This window comes from Octodon degus, unplaced genomic scaffold (assembly GCF_000260255.1).
Source record: "Octodon degus isolate 3935 unplaced genomic scaffold, OctDeg1.0 scaffold00107, whole genome shotgun sequence".
NCBI classification, from domain to species: domain Eukaryota; kingdom Metazoa; phylum Chordata; class Mammalia; order Rodentia; family Octodontidae; genus Octodon; species Octodon degus.
Window position 1 is genome coordinate 3,266,491 of NW_004524683.1, and position 24,363 is coordinate 3,290,853.

Sequence of the window (24,363 nt, forward strand, 5' to 3'; positions counted from 1 at the left end):
AGCTACACTATTTTATAATTTTTTTTATTTTGAAGAGTAAAAGCAAGAGCAAAAAAAAAAAAAAAAGAAGCAAAGACAGAAAAAACAAGGACAGAGACAGGGTAGCATGTCACAATACATGTTACAGATTTTCAAAACAAGAATAGCTGATTAACAGTGATTGATATGTTATCTGTTTTTATCATCAAATCTGTTGCTCAGATTAGCAGATATAGTTATGCAAGATGAGACATATGATTGAATATTACCACATGCTTTCAGGAAATCTTAAATTTTTATTCTTGATGTTCATTTTCTTTTACTACCTTTTAAAAAAATTAAAAAGAATATAGTAATAATTGATATGACATTAGAAACAGTACACATTTGGAAGACCAAGATGACAGATATTTCAAGCATGGTTTTAGTGCTACACATTGTTGTCCTCAGTGTAGTTGCTTAGTTCAATGTAGTTGCTTAATTATTTAGTGTCCACGTTAAAAATTATTTTTTAAGTTAGTCAAAGATTTATTTCTGGGGCCCCGGGGAGATGGCTCAGTGGAATAAACGCTTCCCTAGCAAGCACAAAGGTCTGAGTTCAATCCCCGGTTGCGCCAAAAAAAAAAAAAAAAAAAAAAAAAAAAAAAAAAAAAAAAAAAAAAAAAAAGATTTATTTCTTTTAAAATATGCTGTCATGTAAATCTTCCTAGTTTACTGCTATTCATCATCCTTTTAAACCATATTTGAAAAAAACAACATTGATAAAATTTATCAATCTGTCAAGTGTAAGACTGATTTCCATCCAAGGACTTTATCCTTATTTACATCCATTTCTTTCAAAAGACCCTCCATTGTTCTAGAAAGTGTTTTTTATTCATATTAGCTAGTCTAAAAGGATAAAAAACTAAATTAAAGCTCTAGGTATTTCTCATGTAAGTTGAAGAGATCTGTTCAGGCTCTAAACATTTTCACTTAAAAATAACAGGTATAAGCAGTGGGGAGGCTGAGACTGGAGGATTACTAGGAGTCCAAGCTGCACAGCAAGACCTTATGCCAAATAAATAAAAGATTTTTTTAAAAAAATAAGTAATAGGTATAATAGAAAGAATTAACTAGTCAGAATTAATCAGTTTTGAATTTGGACTCCTTTCCATTTATACTAGTTATATCCTTTACCAAGCTATTCAACTTCTCTGAACTTCAGTTTATACAGTTAAGACTTTGAATGTAATACCTCATAATGTTGCTTGATAAAAATTTAATACCATATATGTAAACATTCTTGAAATGTCTAGGAAATATATATGAGATAGTGTGTTTATACTATATTGATATTGAACAAATCGGGCAGACTTAGATTTGAAAGTAGATGCTGATACCAACTAGTTATATGAACCTCTCTAAAATTGGGCTAAAAATATCTTGGTATTGAATCTAGCTGGGAGTAATAAATCTTAATAGTCAATATATTAAATCACATATATTTTATATATTATATATATATATGGTATATGGAGATGTATAGCCCTGTTTAATTGGCTTATAGAGCACATGTAAGAGAGTGATAGGTGGAACTAGGAGAAAAGTGACAGAGAAAAGGTTTATCATAGAAATCCAGGAATATGGGTTGGGAAAAAATGGTGACAGACTGATTTGTTTTCTATATATGTATTTATGGAATGTCAAGAAATTATTAGCCATGATACAGGAAAAGCACGATATAGTTTACAAACTTTTTGGCTCCATATTTTATGAAATGTTTGCTTTTGTGTATCTTTTCAGACACACGAATCTCCTAATATCCAATTTCTTCCTGATCCTCCTCAGAGTGCTTAACAAAATTTTAAAAAGAATACTGATATCAAATATTCATATACCACAAAGAGCTTATTTCTGTGAAATATGTACTTAAAAACTCCAGAAATCAGTAAGGAAAAGATAACAATTATATGGGCAAATGGTATTTCACAGAAAAAGAAAGATGATTCAAAATATGAAAAGATCTTCATGTATTCATAATATAAACTAAACTAACACATCATTTTTCACTTGTCATAATAGCATAGTGTTTCTACATATGTACTGTACAAATGAGAAACGAGTAACTTACAGTACTGTTTAAATAGCAAAAATTGGCAATATTTTATATACCCATCAATAAAATACTATGTACATAAATAATATATTCATATAATGAAATATCATAGGGTCATTGAAAAGAATGAAGCTACTTTGTTTATGTTGATGCAGAGTGATATATATTGTATGAAGAAAGCAACTTGTATAATAGCATGTATTGTGTGTCTGTATTTGTGTGTAAGTGGATAAGTAAGTAGATAAAGGACAAAAATCTTAAAAAATAAGAAACCTAGACAAACTACTTACTTTGACTTCAGTCGCTGTGTTGAATGTCAAATATAAGTACATTTGGCATCTCAGGCAGATACATAGTAACACTATTCCAAAACCCTGGAGGCCATCTTCTGTACCTTCCGCTGGTTGGACCACATGTTCTCAATGAAGGTTGTTTCTGCCCCTTTGCATGAACATAAGACTGGCATCACCCCAAGTAACAACCTCCATGCCTTCTTATGTGTTCTTCCAGTCATGGTTCGTACTTAGCCTTCTGAGAGTAGGTTGATCTTCTGTCTTCTCAATGACCAGTCTGGTTATTTGCCTAAGGTGAAAGGTAGTTATAATACACTAAACTAGTTACAATACACTGGTAGAATGAGATTTTTCTATTACCTAAAAACTAATCTGTAAATGTATATCTTATTTTAACAGATTAACAATATAGTTTCATAGCCTATCACTTTTACATACGACTATGGATTTCTTATAGCTAGCCCATTGTAAGTAAGAATTGAAATTTTTGTTTGGTTGTTTATAACATAAATATTAATCAAAAAATGAAATAAGAAATATCACGTACAGGTAAAAATTTCCTATGATGAATGTGATCCATATATATATGTATATATGTAATATCAATGAACTTAATTTTTAAAATAATAAAATAATGGCTTAAACAAAACAAATTAATTTTCTTCTTTCTCTCACAAAATCTGGAAGTCAACTATCCAGACATGGTATAGCACATAACAGAGTCAGAGACTCAGTTTCGTTTTAATCATGTTTCACTGGCAAGATTGGGTTATGTCATGATTTGGCATGACTATTCGAAGTACAGCCAACATTCCTGCTTAAATTGTCCAGCACTTAGTTACAGAGGGCCATATTTGATTTTCAGGGAACCTGAGAAGAAATGTTTAGTTGTCAACCATTAATCCAAATTTAAAAATAAAGAGATTTTTCTCACTATGGAAAATATTCAGGAACAGTCTCTCGCTCTTATAGTAAATATGTTTAAATATTGCAGTTCTATCTGCTTAAATTCAGTTTGTTTTTATAATTTAAGATACTTTATTTTGAAATCTGTTCGCCAGATCCAGATAACACTGGAAAAGATACTAAACATTTGTACCCACAGGTCATTGCTGCGATTTTCTGCAATAAGGCATTAATACATTTTAATGAGAAATTAATATATCTTCAGCTCTTTATTACAGTGGATCCCTCATTCCTTAGAATGTGGAAAGAACTATGAGTTCTTTTTCTTTTTCTCCATGGCCTAAATGTTGGAGAGGAGAGTGTTTATTTACTATCACCTTTCAAACTGTGCACCTCACATTCACACTCATGTTGTTCTGCCTGCTTAATAGGCCTGATAGTATCATCTGCCCTTTCAGAAGAGAGTAATAAAAGATCAGAAACAGTCCTTCCTCCCTGCTCGTTTGCTCCTTTTCTTTTCTTTTCTTTTCTTTTCTTCTTTCTTTCTTTCTTTCTTTCTTTCTTTCTTTCTTTCTTTCTTCATTTATTTTTGGTAGTGGTAGTATATATCAAATTCTAGGTCTTAGTCATGGTTACCATATGCTTTACCACTGAGCTACATCACTAACCTGTTTGCTACACTTCTTAGAGATGTTTTTGTAGTCACCTGTACTGTTTCTCAGTATTCACCTGAAAAATCAATGAGATAAGTTCTTTGGTGTGGGTTAAAACTGGCTATTTCCTTGCCACCACACTCCCTCTCCTACTCTCTCCCAAAAGCCAAGTTTTCTATAGTTTGCTGCCTGTTTTTTGAGCTTCTAATTTCCTTAATTCAGAAAAAACTTCAGGGCCGGGGAGATGTCTCAGTGGAATAAGCGCTTCCCTGGCAAGCTCAAGGACCTGAGTTCAATCCCTGGTTCCACCAAAAAACAAAACAAAAAAAATCTTCATCATATGTTGTCCCCATTTATATTTATTTTATGGCCTGAATATTATTATGCTCTTAGCCATACAAACTACTCAAGACATGTTGAACGTTATCATCTCATTTTACAAAGTTTGATTTTATTCTGCACTTTTTCTTAGCAATTAAACCCTCTCACTTTTATATGACATTTTTCACTCTGTGAAATTGAAAGAATCTTTGTTCTCAAGATTTCGGAATGCTATCCTGACTCAGGAAATGAGAGGAAAAAGGTATTGGGCCCTCTCTAGTTTGATTGGCTTCCTATTAAACTCAAAATCATTTTTAGGAACCAAACAAGACAAAATTCGTTTCTTTTCACCATAAAACCTACCCATGTTCATTCTTTAAAAATATTTTGAGTTCTCTTGGCAGACTGTATCTTGCTGGCAAAGTGAACCTCCAAACTTTTTGCTTTGCCACTCTTTTATTATAGGCAGCTAAGTTACATATAAATGAATAGATATTCAGACAGGACTAGGCCCTTGAGGGAGTCAATGCAGAAGATAAAAACATCACAACTGTGGCTGAAGGCACATCTGCATCTGTTGAAGGAAAGGCCTCTATACCAAGATGTAATGACCAGGACTGTATGCCTCCCCAAGGGGTAAGCAATAACTTGAGAATATACTATAATCGGTAGTCTGCAGTCTACTTGTAATCTTATTGATTGATTATAGTTTGACCCATATTGTACTCACCTTGTGATTTTGTATCCATTTTGTGAATGCACTGTATAAAACATTCTTAGAAAAAGGGCCTCAGTGGCAACCTCTCCTCTCTCTCTCTCTCTCAGAAGGTTCTGGGACCGCTTTTGTCTCTCAGAAACTCTTTCTCAATAAATCTTATTGTTCCTTGGAATTCATTCTTCTATTTCAAGGGCCACAAACTTAGCAAATCTGACATCTAGCAAGTTGGGAGTTAAATTTCTCCTATATGATTGTAACCTAAATTTAAAATTAGATTAAATAATAGAGAAGTCAATTGCTCTGTCCTACTTTTAAAATTTAGTTTAAGTATCACCTTTGCAATGAGGTGATACAAACATCAGCCCATTTGATATTTATGACTAGAACACTGAATCATCTCTATTATAAAACTCATGACCACTATTTGCTATCCTTAACTCCCCAACATTCTCATCTGGGTAGTGTTGGACTTTGATCTCCTAACTGTATGACACCTAATCACAAAAAAGTGAAGTGATTTCCCCAAGGTCCACATAGCTGGAAGGTGCCAAAGCAGGAATTTGAATCCATATGGCTTCATGCTGACTTTCCTCTGTTCTCACCACCTTATGTGGTTAGATGGTACACTGTACCTGTGGACATCTGTATGAATAGCATTGTGGAAGTGGGCAGTGTACTAGAATGATCCAAAATAGATGTTCAATTGAAGATAATAAAACAGCTACAAAAATCATTTGGGAGGGATATGGGAAAAACTTGAATATGGATTCTATATTAGATAAGGTTTTATAGCATTGTTAAGTGCCTATATGATAAAGACATAATGGTTATATATGGAAATGTGCTATTAGAAGGAAACTGACATTGAAATATTTATGGTAGAAATGTTAGATGTCTGTACCTTTCAAATGTTTCAGGGAAAAAGTATAAAAATGAAGCAGATGTGGCAAAATGTTAGTAATTGCTAAATCTAGATTTAAAAAAAGTTTTTTTTAATGGTGTTTTTTGGTATATCAATTTTTTTGTATAGATAAACCATCTCCAAATTTAAAAACAAAAGAATAATAGTAATAATTTTGATTATTGTTAAAATTGGTGATTAGGATGAAGAAAAATCAAATTGGGAAGGAGAGAAATAAAGTCAGGCCCCAAATTGCACAAAGAAACTATTTTTCTGTCTTTTGGAGATAGGGTCTTGCTATACAGTTCAGTCTGGCCTTGAGCTCAAGTTGTAGCCCAGGCTGGCATTGAACTCGTAAGAGAAATTATTTTGTAATGTACTTCTTACATTGAAAAAAATTGTGAGCTATCATTTTAAGAAATTGTCTTATCAACTTTAAAATCATTGTACACAAAAATTTGAATGTTCTGGTACTCAAAAAGAAGCACTTCCGGGGCTGGTGAGATGGCTCAGTGGTCTAAAGCACCTACTTAGAACAAGCTTAGCAAAGCACAGGGACCGTGGTTCAATCCCCCAGCCCCCAGGTGGGCTGAGCTGCCCCCCCACCCAATAAATAAATAAAATAAATAAACTTAAAAAAAAAAAAAGAACAGAAAGCAGAGTGTTTAAAAAAAAAAAAAAAGAAGCACTTCCTTCATCAAATACTTCCTGAGTGTCTGCTCTGTGCCTAGTTTACTTTGAGGAACAGCTTCTTTTTTCCTGTTCTGATGTTCTATGATTATGTGATACTGAATATTTAAATAGCATAACTCAGGGCCAACCCACACAACTAAGCATTTCCTAAACATCAGTTTAGTACCTTACCTTCTGGATTTGAATGTAAACATTAGTAAGGCACAGAGAAAGCACAGTAAGCATCCCAGATACTATTGTCAGTAGATAAAATGAAGGAGCTACTTACTCTTTAATGCATTTCATGGTGATCATTTATCTTAGAATTGCTTTGAAAAAAAAAAAAACTACGTTTATTTTGCATAGATAGTTTTAAATCTTCATTTTAGTATCTAACTTTTACTCAGTATAACTACTTCAGGCCAGACATAGTAACATTGTAAATATATTATTTTGTCTGCAGTCCTTACACACCATCCTGCTCCATGGTCACATAGCTGTTTGCAGAACTGGGTTTAGGACAGAGCTTTCTATTACTTTAAAGCTTGAGAGATTTTCTTTCATAGTTACACTGTGTTACTAACATCTAAATCACAGAGAGGGAGTCTAAGGATAATGAATTTGGGTTACTTGCCTGTGTGGTCCACCAGACATAACTCTGTTTGCCAAAATAGAAAAGACAAATAGAGTCTTTTTAACATCCTGGTAGTATAATTTATTATACACTGATACAATTATATGTTTATTTCCCCGCATACCCACCTCACTATTCCTTAAGAGCAGGGGAACTTTATTGTATTCATCTTTATATTCTCAATGACTAACCAATGACTAACACATGACACTCAATAGATGTTGTTGAACTAAAATTATTAATGGATCAAAGAAAAACTGGCTATATTAATGAAAAACAAAACATTTTTGTCATGCTTTTTCAGTGTAACAGATGCCCTTTCTTTACAGTAGCACTTTTCTGATTACTTTGCGGTATCAACTCTCCCAATATGGTGATATGCTGAACTCAGTTCTTACTATTTTGTCTTGTGCTTAATTGAACTCTAAGATAATTAGAGATCGGAATGTGAAGCTTATTTACCTATGTCTATAACTTAGTCAGATTTTTATAGCCCAAATTTAGTGCCATTTAATAATTATTGTCTTTATATTTTGAAAACTTTATTATAATAGACAAAAACAATTTTATTGAAAGCTTATTATGGTCACAGAGGCAAGGTTCTGTTTGAAGGCTACTAGTATGCCCAGCTTAGAGATCCTCTTCTGATACTTTTTTTTTTTTTTAAATCATCTTCTTTCTCACATTCAGTTTAGAGCTTAAAGTGGGAATTTTTTTAAGTGTGTTTTCCTGGCATCCCATGTTTAACAGTGTCAGGGGCTTGTGTCCCTGGAACGAAAACTGTTTCTCCAGAGGCTTTTTTTCCTCTCAGCTTCCAGTGAAAAGAGGGGCAAGGCGAGCCAGTCGCTTACCACAAAGCAGTGCCACCACAAAGGAAAGATTAAGGGTTTAGAGAGAGGTCAATGTGGGTTTTTCTCTAACTAAACACTTTCCTAAAGTTTCCTTGTGGAAAAATAATGAAGTCATCTCAGAGTTTTTAAAGAATTTTTATTTCTTTTTCACCGTCTGCATTCGCTTGTCTTCTCAGCATGGATGTTTAATCTTCCTAGGCTTTGTGAATTGGCCCAAATGAATAAGTGGTGAGCTGTCTCTCTAGGAGCTAGAGGCTTATTCTAAGGGCCTAATCACTGAGTAAACACATCTTTGCCCTCCCTCTCACAACTGCGATATAATAGTCGAGATTCTAGCACAGTAACCTGGATATTGCAGGGACCAATGCTTTGAAATGCAGAGTGGTTGATCCTCCAAAACAGACAGTGCCTGATCTTCGCCTGCATCTTTCTTCTTTTTAAAATTAAATATTGCCAAAGAGATGCTGTTTTATTGCTTGATATTGTGCATTAGTGCCCTGGATTTCCAAGTTTAGTTTCAGTCAACACTGTCGGCTGCACTTATAGGGAACTCTGCATGTTGGGTTTCTTAGTAGTCTCTTGGGCACATGTGTGTTTAGTTTGGAATAGCATTTAAATTAAATCAGTGAGATAGTGATGTAAATCACTAATCTCTTTCCCAAAGTCTAAATGTTCTATTGCAGTGTTCTTGAGAGAAATAGGCATTTTAAAGATTTAGCCATTGCTATTGTTTGGGTAGAAATATGCTGCTTTAATAGTGGACAGCTCTCTTGTTCCCAGTGTCTCATTAAATGTAGTTGCTGAGATACGATAAAGCAGAATTAGAGGTTGACATCCCTCTGTCTATTCAGCTAGTAAGCTTCAAGAAGAGAAGCTCTGAATTTGTTAGTGCTGCCGGGTTCACCATCATTTCCTTGAAGCAACAGATTCTTGATTCATTTACTAAAACTGATTTTCAAAACATTGTCATTGCTATTTTTGCCTGGGGAAGTGGGGAACTATAATTAATATCAACATTCACATTTTTTCTATGCAACAAGCTGGAACCCATGCTAGTTTAAGGATGCGAAGAAAACTGAAAGAGGCCCAGTCCTAGCCCTTGAGAGACTGGTCTAGAGAGGAACTGGTCAATAATTATAATACTAATAGGAAGAGCTGGAGGCCCTGGAAAGGAAGCTCTTAACTCTGCCTGAGGGAATCAGGGAACATTTCATAAAGGCATTTGCTTTGAGCCTTAAAGGATAAGTCAAATTTACTAGATAAGTATCTCTCCAACAATGTATCTGATTACTAACTTCCTAGAAGCTCAGCTACTGTTATCTATAGACATCAACATAGACAAGGAACCCTGAGTCTTTCTTGTTCACCATTTTATCGCCTGTGCTTCCTGCTGGGCCTCACACAATGCGTATTTCAACAAATGGCTGTTGAATAAATGAATGACTGAATTAACACAGAGAAGCAGGGTGGAATCAGATGAACTATTTATACACAGGAGTCCTGTCCTTACTCTCATTACAAGCTGTCTCTGAGGCTCAGAAGCACTGATGTTATAAACAGTCTGCAGTCCGGGCATCTGTTGTGTGAAAGCTCCCACATGCCTTGACTATATACAGTGTGTTTGATTTCTTTGCTAACACTGTAATATCAGAGAAAGAATACTAGACTTGGTTCCTAACAATTTAGGTTCCATTCCCACTTGTATTACTGACAAATTAGCTGTAGAATTTAGGATAAGTAAGTTTCCTCAAATTGGAAAGAGTACTGTTTTACAGGTTTGTTCCAGATATTTATGTAGATAATAGTTCTAAAAAGAAGAGCATGTCCCATCATAATAGATGTTTTTTGGTATCTAAATCTACCTGACTACTTCTATTAATCTATTTTAATAATTACTTTTCTATTATTATAATTTAGATTCTTGATCAGTATAGTTCCAAGCATCAGATTTAAAGCCCTCCATTAGCATGAGCCTTATATTTGTTTCTCCAGAAGTGCCTTTTATTTGAAATCTCACTTAATAAATTTTCATTTATTATCATTAGATCTTCACTTAACATGAAAGAAAAGATACTAAAGCTTCCTTAAAATTTTCCTTTGACAGAATATCAGATTGTTTTGTATGTTGTTTTACTGTAAAATTTTATGTTTTCCTGATAAAGGTGACCATTCTTAAACTCAACTCTTCTATAAAATAGCAACAAGAAGTTAGTCAACAAGAATTTAGGTCCTTTCATTGTTATCATTAAAGCCAACATGTTGTGAACTATCAGGCTTAATTTTAGGTTTTTTGTTCATTTATCTTATTGAATATACAACCATCACAGAGGACACTTTTAAAAAGAGAGCAGATGTCATTTCTTAAAGGCAAATTTTCATCAGGGGAAAAAAGGAAAGAAGAATTTTCCATTGACAAACCACGTTAGACATTTTCTGAAACAAATTATAAAGAATTTACGTGGACTGATAATTCTTTTGTCTTTTCAAAAAGCAATTAAATATTATATGACTTTAATATGAAAACATGTTAAGAACTTCCAAATTAGCTGAGGAACTGAAACCTTCGTTTCATAACTTTTCCTTTCAAATAGAATGGACAATTCAATGTCTGATTAAAAACATTAAAAATATGCAAAAGGGATTTGGCCATCCAGTCTTAATGAGTATTTTTTTTCTGTATAGTTGAATAATGTAGAGCTAATATTTTTCATAACAAAACTTGCATTATATGTAAAGAATGGTAAATCTACTTTAAAGAAACTGTAATTATATTATCATTTTGTTCAGAATAGGCTTGTACATGTTAACAGAAAGATGAGATGGTGTGGCATTCTATAATACTAGATATAATCATCCTGCCTCTTTATAGTATAAGGAGTCAAAATTTATTCTGACTAGTGGATGCTTTAGGAACTCCAAATGTGTGGTATTCTTAGGGGAAATAACACTTAATATTTTTGCCTTTGTTATTCATATACTCTTATGCCTCTACAAAATCTAGGAAATCTTTCATTAATGGGTATTTTAATTGATCCATGTTTTCTTATCTTTTCAGAGAAAGCTTCTTGCTATCTACCTCCACCATGATGAAAGTGTACTAACTAATGTGTTCTGCTCACAAATGCTTTGTGCTGAATCCATTGTTTCTTATCTGAGTCAAAATTTTATAACCTGGGCTTGGGATCTGACAAAGGACGCCAACAGAGCAAGGTAATACTTTTGTTCACAAGTTAAAAGTTGGCCTTCTGTTTACAAAGTTTAAAAGTCATCATTGTGTTTGGTTTCTTGTTATCGTAAACATTTTTCATCCTCAGCATTAAATTTTCTTCCATTATATTTTGTTAGATAAGAGCTTCTTATTATAAACAACATGTGGTTATTTATAATTTTTTTTCCATTTATGTATTTGATACAAGGTCTCACTATGCATCTCGGACTTGGTAGTGATCCTCCTATATTCAACTGGTTATTTATAATTTTAAAAATATAACTTAATTTAAACCAGACTATTCTTAGATTCAGAAGTCACCGGAAAACAAAAATACATCATTTTGTTCTTTTTTTTTTTTTTTTTTTTTGCAGTTGCAGTAAGTTGGGGTCTATTTCTTGTATATTGTAGGTTTTATTTAAAAAATTGTTTTTGTGATGTTCACAAGAGGCAAAGAAAATTAATATATAATCCTAGTGATAAGCTTATTTTTTTAATAACATCAATGAAGAAGGCAGGACATGTTGCATCAGCCCGGTGCAGTGGTAATAGCTTAACTCTAGCATATGCTAATTGATGTGGTCGCTTTATTGCACACATTCTTTTGCACACAGTCACAATGCATCCATATTCTCAATAAGAAGAAAAAATCTCCCCTATTTTCATTGTAAGTTTTAGTTGATTAATCATTATATCTGTGAGTAAAAAAATAATATCTGTGAGTAATGAGTTATTCTTTCATATTTTGCCTATTTGAGTTTTCCTCATTGTGTATAATTACACAAGTAGTCATAACATTCCATGATGCTACTTTGGTTGTGTTAATACAGTCATAATCATAGGCTACTAGCTTATAAACAAGGAGCTTAAATTAATTCATTTCAAAGAATCCTATTGTAGTTATGTAAGTCAAGCAATTACAGAACAATTAGAAATCATCTGATTTGTCTTTTACTTACTCTATGGCTCACTGAATTTTTGATCATTATTCAGACTTTGTTTTATGCAGTCTGAATCAGAATAGAAAGATGATTCTACCCTAAATATGAAGCAAAAGAATGTTGAAGCAATTTTTTCATCTAATACTTCATTTCTTTAAGCAAATGGTTAGGAAATTTCCTAGGATGATTTCGTTCTGCCTTGGAAATGTTCCCTGTTATACATAAATAAAGAACCTTTAACACCTGTATTTGTTTAAATTAAATCAGGTTATTATTCACACTCAGTTAAAGGTGATGAAAGCAGTGCCAAAAACAGATAGAAATGCAGCATCGAAGGTCTTTCATGAGGCAAAATATATAGATGGGAGACTTGGCTAAATCTTTTGCCATTCACTGGCAGTAAGGAATCTCCTCCTTTCCTTTTATCCACAACTTGATGGAGAAGGAAACACTATTTCTAAACCATCTGTAGTGGCTAAGTTCAGGAGGCTACCTGCTGTTATTTTGTTCTATCCTCCATTTAATTCCTTAGTTCCTTTTACTTTACAATGACAAAAAATTGCAGTGTAGTTTCTTTTGAAAAACAGTGTTTGAGGGTTTTTTTTTTTATGACTGGCAATCAACAGCCATGTAATTGCTTTGTTATGTTTTACTAAAGAAGTCTGTTAAGTACCACAACTTTGATACACTAGTAATAAGAGTTTGCAGGTTACAGAGACACCTGTGGTGACCAAAGCGACAGAAGCTGCTTATTAGAAAGAGCTAGTACAGCTGTGTCCTATTAACTCCTTATGACACTTTTTTAAAAACACTAAATAAAACCCTTGTTTAAGGCTTTAGAGCTATTTTTCAATGAGGTGCAGAACTGACTATGGAGTATGGTAGATCTTTTAGTCTATATTTTAAAAACATCTCGTTATTAGATGTCTTGAAAATAAAAAGACATGATATTAAAGACTGAATAGAAACATCTAGGAATTCTACCTAACAAACACAGACAAAATAAATGGGACATTGTAAAGAAAGACAATGAAAAAATTTCTTAAATTTAAGATAATCACCATTCAAAATCTTAACTCCACATTACAAATTTAAAACTTTTAACTTATGTGCCACTGTATATTAAAGTAATAAAGTGATATAGTTACTCTTAATGTACAATTGCATCATTATTACTGTTAAGGCAAACAAAAAATACTTACTTTATAAAAGATAAAAATAAACAGAATGCCATATTCCCAAAAGACAGCAAAAGTGGGTTCCATTTGATCTATGCAACTGTAAGAGAATTAGGCTGATACATTTCCTCCAAGAAGGATTTAGCTTAGCCACAATTATGTTACCACCTATGATAGATCTATTTAAATAAAATTGTATGATTGACTTACCTGCTGATCTTAGAATTTTATGCCACACTTATCCAAAGGTGTTTATCATGAAAACTGGTTGTATCATTTATTTGATGCTTTTAACTTTGACAGAACCTCAAACTTTCAATTTCAATTCAGTAAAAGCCTGCTTACACAAATCTTTATTGATCAGTGTTCTACATATTAAAAGTTGCTTTGCTGCATTTGAATATTACTAGAGAGCTGAAATGGGACATATTAATATGTGACATGCAAGAGATTTATAGGCATCAGAAGTAAGGTTGTTGCCAGGGATTTTCTCTTAACTGTGGTTTTCTTATGATAAATAGTTTGGAAATAAATTACTAGTAGTTTTGGTCTCCTTAGCTCAGATGAAACATAAAAATCTACAGAATCAGGGCTGGGGAGATAGCTCAGCAGCTTAAGTGCCTCCCTGGCAAGCGCAAGGTCCTGAGTTCAATCCCCGGTTCCACAAAAAAATAAATAAATAAATAAATAAATAAATAAAAAATCACAGAATCCAGGGCCTGTGAGCTGTTTAGCCTTGATGCTTCATCAGTTGCTTTCTAGGTCTCCCATGTGGTCTTATACCTCTGAAGATTTGTGTCTTAAGATAGGAAGGAACTTGCTGACCAAAATATAGTTTTGCTCAAGCAATATTATGATTCAGCCCATAGAGACATTAGTCCTCTAATCACAATGTAATTCTGAATCTCTCCTGATAGTTACTGAACTAAGTGAAAGCATTGGTAAAGTTACTAGAGTATGTGTCACTGGTTATAATAAAGTAATATCCTGATTTCTCTAATAAGCAAAAGCAAGTAAAACAAAATTTCTGTAGATTGTTATAACTCCTGTGATGTTGCTCCTTAGGATTTTCAACTTCTAAAATGATTCTCATAACTTTCTTTCTAAATTGAATACTTAGATTGACCAATCCATGTCTATATAACATTTCTAGATTGCTCATGGAACATTAAAAATATGAACTAAGACATCAAACTTTAGCAGTAATGATTGGTGTCTATCTGCTCCCTAACTGTATTGTGAACTTTTAGAAGGACTTATTTGTTTTATTAAATAAGGTACTTCAAAAAAAATTCTAGAAGAAATGTTAATGGGGTTGAAAGTAAGGGGAAAAGGATGAAAAATATTTTGTGTTGTGTACATCTACAGACTCCCAAGGACGAGGGCCAGGGAGATGGCTCAGTGGAAATAAGTGCTTCACTGGCAAGCGCAAGGGGCTGAGTTCGATCCCTGGTTCCACAAAAAAAAAAAAGAAAAAAAAACACTTTCCACCCAACTCCCAAGGAATATAATTGTGTACTGCAGACTCGTACTAATAAAAAAAAAGTTGTAGAAGAAAGTTCAGTATTTAACCAATAAGTGTATATATCCAATTCCATCTAAGAATATTGCTTATAATTATAGTGTTGCATATTTAAATGGGCTTGCTTTCTTAGAAAATTCTGTAGTCTTGTTGACAGTCATGTCTAGTTGGATATCAAGTTTTTTTTTGTTTTTGAGATAGTGTCTCCCTGTGTACTTCAGGCTGTCTTTGAAATCACTGTGTAGCCCAGTCTGACCTCAAACTCACTGTAATCCTCCTGCCTCATCCTCCCAAGTGCAGGGGGTCAGAGATGTACACCACCACCCCTGACTTCAGGATCTTCCTTGCTTGTTTTTTGAGACAAGGTCTTGCTATGCAGTTCAGGTGGGCCTTGAGCTTACTTTGTAACTCAGGCTGTCTTGAACTCGCAACAGTTCTCCTGCCCAGCCTCCCAAGTGCCGAGTGCTGGGATTGCAAGGATCTTTCTTAAAGCAATAGGTAGAAAACCACTGGTAATCTTAAAAGGTGCTAGAGGGCATAATTTAAATTGCCATTTGATCAGTAGTGTGGATAGGCTATATCTGTAAATAGAAGAGGTAAAAAGAGATAGCTATTCGTAAAGAATTTATATAAAATGTCTTCTGGATGTGACTAAAAATAATCTTAAGTGTATATTCCTTCATGTTCAATTGAGTAAATACTTACTAAAAATTTAATGTTAGCCAGGAATGGTGCTATGAACTTGAATATAAAGTTGAACAAGATATAATCCTAACCCTGAAAACACTCTATATAAACAAGACAGACAGACAAAAAGCTAATATATAATATGAGCTATATCCAAGCTGTGAATTTTATAGTGGCTTGCTGTACCTGAGGGGGTCAAAGAAGGACTTGAAAGAAATGAAGCACGGAAAGGTAAAATTAGAATTTTACTCTATTTGAAGATTTTTGTATTAGTATTCATAGTCTGTCAGGTTTCAGATTTTTCTGTTTTGTAAAACGCAAGAGGTATTTAAAGCATAATTAGTATCTGGAATGAAGGGTCAGTGGTTGAGATAATTGTTCAGGAAAGAAAGATAAGAGAGAGCTGGTCAGCCAGTGTAATCCTGCATGGTCTGAACCAGATCAAAGATTAAGCTCAGTCAATTGGGATGGGTAGATTCAAAGAAATTTTGTTAGTAATTCATCCCAATTCTGGCATATGTTTATAAGTAGGCAGTGAGCAGGGATCAGATGTCTTTTTTAATGTATTTAACTAGTATAATAAAAATTACTTCTTATTGTACTAGTATGTTGTATTCGTAGTGAATTTTGACCTAGCTATGAAAGGATAATTTCATAAAATTTAGGAAAAATACCATTTTCAAGAAGCCTTGCCTTAAGCCGGGTGTGGTGGTGCATGCCTGTAATCCCAGTGCTGGGGAGGCTGAGACAAGAGGATCACTACAAGTCTGAGCTGCATAGTAAGACCCTGTACCAAATATATATGTATTAGAAAAGCCTTGCCTTTTCCCATCCTTGCTTCAGTCTGTGTTAAAATGCACTTTCTATATGTTTCCATATACTCCTATACTTTACTGGTGTGTATTATAGCACTTAGTACATTGTATGATTATTGTGTACGTACCTGTTAGGTTGTCATCTCTCAGAGGGTGCTATCTATAATCTCACTGCTTTACACGGTTTCTTTTAAAAAGTTTTGGTAGTAAATAATCTCTAATAGTCTTACTAAAAAAATATAAGAAAGAACCAGCTTGAGTAATAGTAGCTAGAGGACTGAAAATACTATCCCAATTCTCCAACTGTGTCATGTTCTTCCTCAGTAGCCATGAATATCAATAGGACTAATAAAACTAAAGTGTTCATTCTCCTTCCAAAATGAACTAAAAATGTCCAGTTGGATGTCTTTTCTGCTGGCTCTGTAGAGACCCAAAACATGGCTATGTTGATGTGTCCCATGTATCCCCAGGCCATCTGGAAAGGGAGTTGAACTTCCATCTACGTAAGTCCTAGTGATTTCACATTTTATTCTTCACCAGGACTCTAGGATACCCTTCTGCAATTGGCCTCCCAAATTGGGCTATTCTGAATCTTCTGCAGTGGTAGTGACATTGATTAAAGTAAACATGTCCATGGGATTAAAGTGCTAGGTGAGATACACTGAGCTGTTAGGCACATTTCAGTTGGGCAGCATCAAATAAACTGTAAGTAATACCATACAAGCACCAGTACAGTGAGACTTTGCTTTGCTAAAGTTATTTATACACACACTGGGTGTATGGGAACATTGATACAAATGCCCTCCACATTGAGTGGGTTTGTGGCTGAAGTTGCTTACCAAGGAAGTCTGTGTCATATATGTGGCACAGTAAATCACAGTATTAGTTAGTAGTAACTGGACTAGTGAACATCTTTTCTAACCAGGAAGGCCCCCAAAACAATATAGGTGCTGATATAAATTATCTGATTCTAAAATCTTAAAATCAAAACATTGAATTTGACTTAGTGTCAAATGAGTAATGAGGCAGTCAGGAATACCGAAGAATTAGTTGTTTATATCTGAATTCCTGAGGTGAAAGTGTTTACACATCAGCAATATACTACTAAATGTTAATGCAGGCATTATACAGTATCTCTAAGCAGTGTTTGGAGTAACTGCAAACAGTTCCCTAGGAATTGCAGTAGTGCCTGGGTTACACAGATCACACATAACATGTGCAGAGCTTTATGTTAAATTTTCTGTGCATAGTTAGTATGTAATCATGGAATGAATATTTACACAAATTCTACTGCCTATAGATATTAGCCTTTTAACTTAGTGCCTTTGGGTGCAGTATTTCTGGTTACTGCAAACTTCCAGTGCTGCCCTGTCCTACCATGACAGGTACATGTTAGGCTTAGTGTTCAAGTAATAGTTTTCCACATTACTTATTCTTTGGCAAGAGTTAATTTATTTAAAAGTTATTATCAATAGTCTGTCTTCATCTGTACTTTCCATCTCAGTAATTAACTATATTCACAGTGGCTTACCTTAATTGTGAACTACTCAGTGGTTGATGCAGCCCGAAGCCTAGCTGACCATGTTACTCTAACCCTATGCGTCCGTTTGATTCCGCAAATACGGCCCAGGTGTGGGGTCTGCATGGAGACACAAGAAGTGCTAATTTCCAGCTGTTACCCCAAGAACAAATATGGATTCTGCAGAAGTAGCTGATAAAACAAAGGAACATGTTGTGGTCAGAGGACTAAGACTTCCAAAGAGCCTTCATGCCAGATTTCCTCCCAACTTCTTTATTCCTTTAGTGAAACATTTTCTTTCCAGTACTTTTAAAGGAAGTGTATTGCCATCCTAACCATCCCAGGTCAAGGGTTTAATTAATGCCTTAAAATAAAGGTTCCAAAACACCAGGAGAGTTTGTCATTTTCTCCCTGGTTTGTTTTGTGAAGAGGTAGGAGAGAAGGTGAGGAGGAACCCCTCCTGTTCCATGATTACATCCTACCCACTCATTTTCTCCTTTTCTCTTCTGCTTTTGATTTTTAGTGGCGGTCTTAACAGAATGTCAAGATCAATTTGCAGCATGGTTTAACTCAAGGTTTGTGTTCTGCCAGCAGCAATTGTCCCTGCAAACAATGCCGTGTGTTCTTGTAACTTCAGAAGCTTTTAGAAGGATCATGGCAAGGGCAGCATCTAATGACTTTATTAGTGTAGGGTTTCAGAATGGGCTCAGTAATTGTTCATATCTCTTTGTCAGCAAATCATAATTACTGCTCAGCATTGTTCAGGAGTGCACTTGTGAATACTTTCCTAATAGTACTAAAGGGAAGGAGAAGAGGGAAGGTTGATAAAAGGTGATGACCTTTTAGGACTAAGAATAAGACAGTCTATGTAGATCATAGTTAAACTGTGTATAATACATTCTTCACTCTTTTAAAAAATAGATTATCCTTTTGAAAATGGCCTTTGAAAACATTTAAAATCACTAGTTTATAAACATACATATTTATATGTGTATTATATGTTACATATACGTATTTTAAATATGCGTATAATACAAAGTACATATATAGTTGGATACTTCCCATATAAGTACCTAGTCCTAAGATCATGCTTGCCTGATAGTATATGTATTACATCTGATTCACAGCATTAGTGGGATGGGATAAATCATGTTTTTCCCCCCTGTTAATCTGATTAATGTTATGGAGGAAATACACATTAACTCCGATTCAGTTGTTGCTATACAGTCTGTATAAAACTCCTATTAGAAAAAGACAGTTTACAAAGTTGATAGTGACAAGCCAGCCCAAAAGAACATTAGAAAGTTTTACCAAGTCTCTATTTCTCATGCACTTTGTTATTATTGTACCTGTATTGCTACTCTCCTTGGTCTTTCACCTAATCATTCCGGCTTTAAATATTCTTAGTATATTGAATATGAGAGCCAAGAATTAAAAGAAATCATTGCCTTCTCAAGACTTTTGAAATCTGAGCCTTGACACCATTGTGTTCTGTTGCTGAATCCTTTCCTGTTCTGTGATACCTTGACATATATTCATGTATAATTATGTACAGATATTCACTCTTAATATATTCTTATATTTTAGGATATACAGATTTTTAAAACTCTGGTTTCCACAAGTAGTTGATCTAGTGTTACAAAATGCTACTTATCTAATGAAACAAATTATAAAAATAAGACACTTCTAAAATGAAATACTGTCCTCTGAATAACTACTATGAAGATAACAATATGGAATGTATTAATAATTGCAACTGCCCTACTAACCTATTTTGAAGCTGTTTAATTGCTATTTTATCTTTTTTCTCATTAAAACGAATAAAAACATAAAATAAAATAAATGGAATTCAAGTACTGGCCAGAGAGCTCAGTGGATTAAAGCTCCTGCTTAGGCAAACAGAGGGACTGGGAGGTTCTATTCTGGTACGCTGTGCTGGCCCCACACCTGACACACATTGAAACGGTGTGGTGGTGTGTACCTGTAAGGGAGGCTGAAAATAGGAGGATCACTACAAGTCCGATCTGTGTAGTGAGACCCTGTAGACCCTGTACTAAATATTATTATTACTACTACTACTACTAATAATAATAATAATAATAATAAAATGAAATATCTTTTTAATGAGAAAAAAATTTACAAATAATACAGAATTTCACCAAACAAAATAATAGTTCAATAATGGTTGTTATATTTCATAATGTTGTCTTCAAATTAGTTGTTTAGATTACTAGATATAAGCATGTATAATTTTTTTTAAAAAGTAACAAGTGATTAATTTAAAAAGGAGAAGAAAAAATTTAAGCATTAGCTACTCCTTTCAATAGACTAGCAGAAATCAGCAGTACAATTATGCTATCCTATATATATGCATAAATATATTTTTCCCTTCTTTTTTTGTCCTTTTCCTCATCCCAGTTGTTCCTTCCCTTTGAACAGGTGTTTTATCTTTCCTAGTATCTATTGTACCATTCTGATTTTATTTACTCTTTTAAGTTCTTACACTAGCAAGACAATATAATGTTTACACATGTGGATCTAATTTATTACACTTCTGAGTATGGTCTCCAGTTGGTTTATCTTTTAACTATAAAAACCTTGAGTTTTTCTTTATACCTAAGTAATACTCCATCGTCTTTTTTATATCTATTCATCGGCTGATGGGCATTTGGTTGTTCGCAAGGTTTAGCTATTTTACGTTGTACTGTTATAAACATGGATGCACATATATTGCTGTGGTATGATGTTTTCAGTTCTTCTGGAAAAATACCCAGGAAGGGAATTGCTAGGTTCAATGGAACCTCCAATCCTAGCTTTTTGAGGAATCATCACACTGATTTCCATAGTGGTTGTACCAGTCTACACTCCCACCAGCAGTGTAGAAGGGTTCATTTTTCCCCACAGGCCCACTAGCATTTGTTACTGGCTGACTTCTTGATTATATCCATTATTTCTGGGGTGAAATGGGATCACAGTGTGGTTTTAGTTTGTGTTTCTCGAATGACCAGTTCTGTTGAACTTTTTTTTCATATATTTATTTGCCATTTGTATTTCTTTATTTGAGAAGTGTGTATTCATCTCAGGTGTCCATTTTTTAATTGGGTCTTTGAATTTTTGGAGCCTGATTTTTTTTTTTTCATTCTTTATGTTTTCTAAATAGAAGTCCTTTGTCTAAGGGACAGTCAGCTAATTTCTTTTTCCAATTAGTAGGTTTTCTCTTTACTCTGTTGATGATTTCTTTTGACATGCAGAAACTTTTTGGAAAGATGAGATTTCATTTGTTGGATTTTTTTACCATGCAGTTTGGTTTTTATTCGTGAGCTCTTCTGCCTACCCCTGTGTCTTCAAGATTTCTACATAGTTTCTCCTCCATTAGATTTAGTGTTTCTGTTTTAACATTTAAATCATTTATTTATTTATTTATTTGGTAAAGAGTCTGCCTACGCAGCTTGGACTCATAGTGATCCCCCGTCTCAGCCTCCCCAGCACTGGGATTACAAGCCTGTGACACCACACCCGGTTTAAGTGGCCAGCATGGCACCCAGAACAGGCCAGCATGGCATTTGGTACATAGAATCAAACCTGGGGGCTTAGACTGGCAGCTGTCTCCCCAGCCCCATAATTAAATCTTTGATCCATTGTTATTTTGGTTTAGTGTGTGCTGATAGACATGTATCTAATTTTAGCCTTTGGCATGTGGAAAGCCAGTTTTTCTCCACACCATTTATTAAAGAGGCTTTCTTCCAGTGAACAAGTTTGGCCCCTTTGTCAAGGATGTAGATGAGTGAGTGTGTTTATAGGTGTATCTGCATCTTCTGATCTGTTCCATTGATCCTCAAGTCTTTTTTTTTTTTTGCCAGTACCATACAGATGTTATCACAGTAGTTTTGTAGTATAATATCAAGTCAGGGATTGTGATGCTTCCTACTTTCCCCTTGTTGCCCAGCATTGCTTTTGCTGATCTAAGTTTCTCCTATTTCTGGATGAACTTTAGGAATATTTTCTCTAGCTCTGTGAGGTATACTAATGGTATTTTAATCAGGATTGCATTGAATCTATATAACAATTTTGGGATTATGGCTGTTTTTACAATGTTGGTTCTTCCTACCCAGGAGCAAGAAATATCTTTCCATTTTCTGAAATCCTTTTTAGTTTCTCTTTCAGAGTACTGTAGTTTTCACTACATAAATCTTTTACTTCCTTTGTTAGATTGATTCCTAAGTATTTCATAAAATGAAATATCTTGAAGAATATATAGTATAATTTTTATCATGGGTTTGGCTTTTCTTGTCTGAAATTGAAATATTTCAGTAGGTTTTTTCTTAATTACTATGTCATTGTTAATAATTTCTATATGCATGGTTGCTTTTGAGGAATTTTTACCTATGCCATTTAAATTGATAGTATATTTCTTGTCTTTCATGAGTATTGGTAGTAAAATTATAAAAGAAACGTGCCTTCCGTCATATAAAATTACATGTAGAGAGTGACTCCTCTGATGTTTTCTCCAGTATTTCTCTGTCAGTCTGGATGGACACTAAGAAGTTTTAGCGCCCAATAAGCTTAATGTTCTACTCATCAAATATTTGCCCAAAAGTTGATAAGTTCCTCTTTGTCTGGAATTGGGGAATAAAGTGAAATCTTGTTTCATATATATTTGGTTAACTCATTGAGGAATAGAATTTGTGTCCTTTCCTGAAACATGTTTATATGAACTTAATTCCATTAGGGCAATAGGAAAGAATGATAGTTTTTCATGATTGACAGATAAAGGCTTAATTGTAGAGATTTTTTTAAAGCCATCTGTCAGTTTGTCTGCTGTTGGCTAACTCATTCTATAACCACAGCAACAACTTAAAAACTCCTAAGTAGGCTCTTCCATGCACTTTTCTTTTCCTTAATACATGATTAGCACCAAAAAATGTCCTATTTGATGTATATGTTTCTACACACCTCAGTTAAGGAAGGAATGAGACAGGACTACATGGGAAATGAAGAAGCTTTGTTTTCAGTGCCTCAGTCTGAGGAATTAGGTTGCCCAGTCCCCATAGTAAATGAGGAGCTGCAGTGTGAGCAACAGAAATTTACTACATGGCTGTTACGAAAAGTGTGTGTGTATGAACTTACTAGCGCCCAAAGGAAAACCTACATATATTTAAATGTGCCACTTGATGTTCTTTTTATAAAACTATGTTTTTCAGTACAGCCATTTATTTTTTGTTTATGCTATCAGATGTCAGTCATAAAATGTTGAGCAATTAAGAGGTAAGGCTCAGTCATGCTGAAAATACAAAGAACAGGTGATATTAGACAAGTGGTATAATACTTCTCAGTCTCTTTTGTTCATCTATAAAAAATAGAGAGGCTGACCTATTTGACCTGGGACCTTTAACTTTTTTCTCTAAGATTATGACTCAGACACAATTATTTTCAATTAAAAAATAAGAGATGAGAAAACTTTTCATTTTAAAACTACATTAAAGTTTAGATTGATTGTAGCATGCTGCCCTAGCTAGCTTGTGATGACTTAGAGTGATTTTAATAGGAAGTACCTAATGAAGCCATTACTATCTCCCTCCTTTTCACTTCTTTCACTCTGAAAGGCAGCTGTTTTTTACTTAGAATTGTCTTCCATGTTTATGATACTTTTTTATTACTATTTTTAATAATGCAGGGTCTTACTATGCAGCTCAGATTCATAGTGATCCTCCTGTTTTCAGCCTCCCTGATGCTGGGATTACAGGCGTGCATCACCACACCTGGACTCAGTCACAGCAAGCCCAGGGGTGGGGCTGGTGTGGCACAAGGTACCGAGGACTGAACCCTGGTCCCTCTACTTGCCTAAGCAGGTGCTTAGTCTGCTGAGCTATCTCGCCGACCCTTGCACTCCTTTTAAAAAGGGTCTTCTATTGAAAAAGTATCAATAACTAAGAGGTTATCACTACTGCTTTTGTAAAAAAATCAAAACATAATAATAACTGGTAACTGCACATAATTATAGTGCTAGACAGTATGTACATGAACTAATTTAATACTCACTTTATATGCATTATCTCACTTAATATTTGTCACAGTTCCACAAGGTATATAGTAAAGGTTCCATTTCAAATAACATACACTTTCTAAGATGTAGTTTCTATGTCAAATGGTGATAAGACCATCTTCCTTAGAGTTATTATTAGAATTAAGTGATAGAATTGATTTGAAAGAATAAGCACTCAGTACATTTCTTTATATGTATATATCTTACTTCTTTTTCTCAGATATATGAAAATGTTGCCAGGACAAAGCCAAGTGGTTAACTATTTCCAACCACTCTCAGTTTTGTAGCAGTGTAAAATTTTGTGGTGACAAATGAACTTATTTTAGTCTATTTCTGAATCTTGGGGCTGGGGAGATGGCTTAGTGGAATAAGCACTTCGCTGGCAAGCAGTAGAGCCTGAGTTCAATCCCTGGTTCTGAAAAAATAA

General features: G+C 34.2%; 1 protein-coding gene across 1 annotated transcript in view; it reads left to right on the plus strand.

Moving 5' to 3' along the window:
- Positions 1-24,363, plus strand: part of Faf1 (Fas associated factor 1) — a 424,408-nt gene that overhangs the window by 282,860 nt on the left and 117,185 nt on the right. Inside the window, exon 13 of the mRNA XM_004639141.1 lies at positions 11,079-11,233. Coding sequence (XP_004639198.1) covers positions 11,079-11,233 — 155 coding nt within the window. The remainder of the gene's footprint in view (positions 1-11,078; positions 11,234-24,363) is intronic.